The sequence below is a fragment of the Hipposideros armiger genome, unplaced genomic scaffold, assembly GCF_001890085.2.
Source record: "Hipposideros armiger isolate ML-2016 unplaced genomic scaffold, ASM189008v1 scaffold_108, whole genome shotgun sequence".
Taxonomy (NCBI): domain Eukaryota; kingdom Metazoa; phylum Chordata; class Mammalia; order Chiroptera; family Hipposideridae; genus Hipposideros; species Hipposideros armiger.
Window position 1 is genome coordinate 2,506,223 of NW_017731458.1, and position 1,272 is coordinate 2,507,494.

Sequence of the window (1,272 nt, forward strand, 5' to 3'; positions counted from 1 at the left end):
GCCGCTAGCCCCTGACCCGCCCCATCCGGGGGTCGCGGGAAGCCCCCAGGATGGAGGCGAGCGTGGGGGACAGGGGTGGGCGGGGAGACGAGGCTCCCCAGGCTTGGGGCGTCCGGGGGAGGAGTCGGCGAGAAGCAGCCACTCCCGGGACACAGAGGCGGGCGCTTCCACCCCGCAAACACCCACCGCGGAGCGGAAGGCCGGAACCGCTGTGCGCCAGGCGCAGGGCGCGGGCGGGGGCTCCGAAGGCGCGGGCCCGGAGGCAGGTGCGCGGCGAGGACTACAAGTCCCAGCATGCCCAGCTGCCCTGACCCGGCCCCTGCTGCCACTTAAAGGCTCCGGGAGCCGCAGCCGTCGGGTCGCCGCGGCTTTCGCTTTGCTGCCGCGGTAGGGCGGGCGGGAGCAGCGAGCTCGGTCGCCGGCTTTCCTCGGTCGCCGGCTTTCCTCGCGTCCGAGCTCCGGCACCGCCGAGGGGCGCTCCTCGTGCAGCCCTCCCGGCTCGGGGATTCCCTTCCGAGGCGCCCGCGCCCCCGGGCTCCCCGCCTCGGCCACCCCGCGGCCCCGATGCCGAGGCATGGATAGAGCGGCAAGGCGCGCGGCGGCGATGGGGGAGAAGAAGGAGGGCGGCGGCGGGGGGGCCGCGGCGGCCGCGGAGGGGGGCGCCGGGGCCGCGGCCAACCGGGCGCTGCAGCAGTGCGGGCAGCTCCAGAAGCTCATCGATATCTCCATCGGCAGCCTGCGCGGGCTGCGCACCAAGTGTGCGGTGTCCAACGACCTCACCCAGCAGGAGATCCGGACCCTGGAGGTAAGGCGGCCGCGACGCCAGAGGGTAGGGGACCCGGGCTGGGCTGAAGGAGACCCGGGTCTGCAGCCTGGGAAGCGGCCCCCAACACCTCCCTGCCTGCTCCTGTTCACTCCTTTCCCAGTTGCATCCTTGAGCCCGGGTCGCCCCCTTTGCGGCTTCCTCTCCCTCCTCCACTCGCTGATGCGGCAGCCCGAGGACCCCTCAGTGCGGGTTTTGGGTGCGGGGAGGGGGGGGGCGCGGAGTGGGAACTAGGATGGAGACTCCGGGAGACGGTGGGCGGGGTGGGCTGCGCGCGGACATCCCCTGCCTCCCCACCTCCGCCCCCACCCCATTTCCAGCTTGCCGGGCCGCAGCACTCATTCTCTCACTGAGTCACACGCTGGACTTTTCCCTGTGTGACTTAGCGGAGCAGCCGTGGGCCGGGGTGACGGAGCGGGGCGGGGGGAGGTCCCCCTGAAGTGTAAGCA

The 1,272-nt window shown here is 73.2% G+C and overlaps 1 protein-coding gene across 8 annotated transcripts in view; it reads left to right on the plus strand.

The window, feature by feature from the left end:
- The first annotated feature begins 259 nt into the window (after window positions 1–259).
- Window positions 260–1,272, plus strand: part of KSR1 (kinase suppressor of ras 1) — a 157,869-nt gene continuing 156,856 nt past the window's right edge. For 7 of the 8 annotated variants that reach the window (XM_019646995.1, XM_019647000.1, XM_019646998.1 and 4 more), the window contains exon 1: window positions 260–805. In XM_019646995.1, coding sequence (XP_019502540.1) covers window positions 575–805 — 231 coding nt within the window. In that variant the 5' untranslated portion in view covers window positions 260–574. The remainder of the gene's footprint in view (window positions 806–1,272) is intronic. The other variant, XM_019647005.1, reaches the window with a different exon arrangement.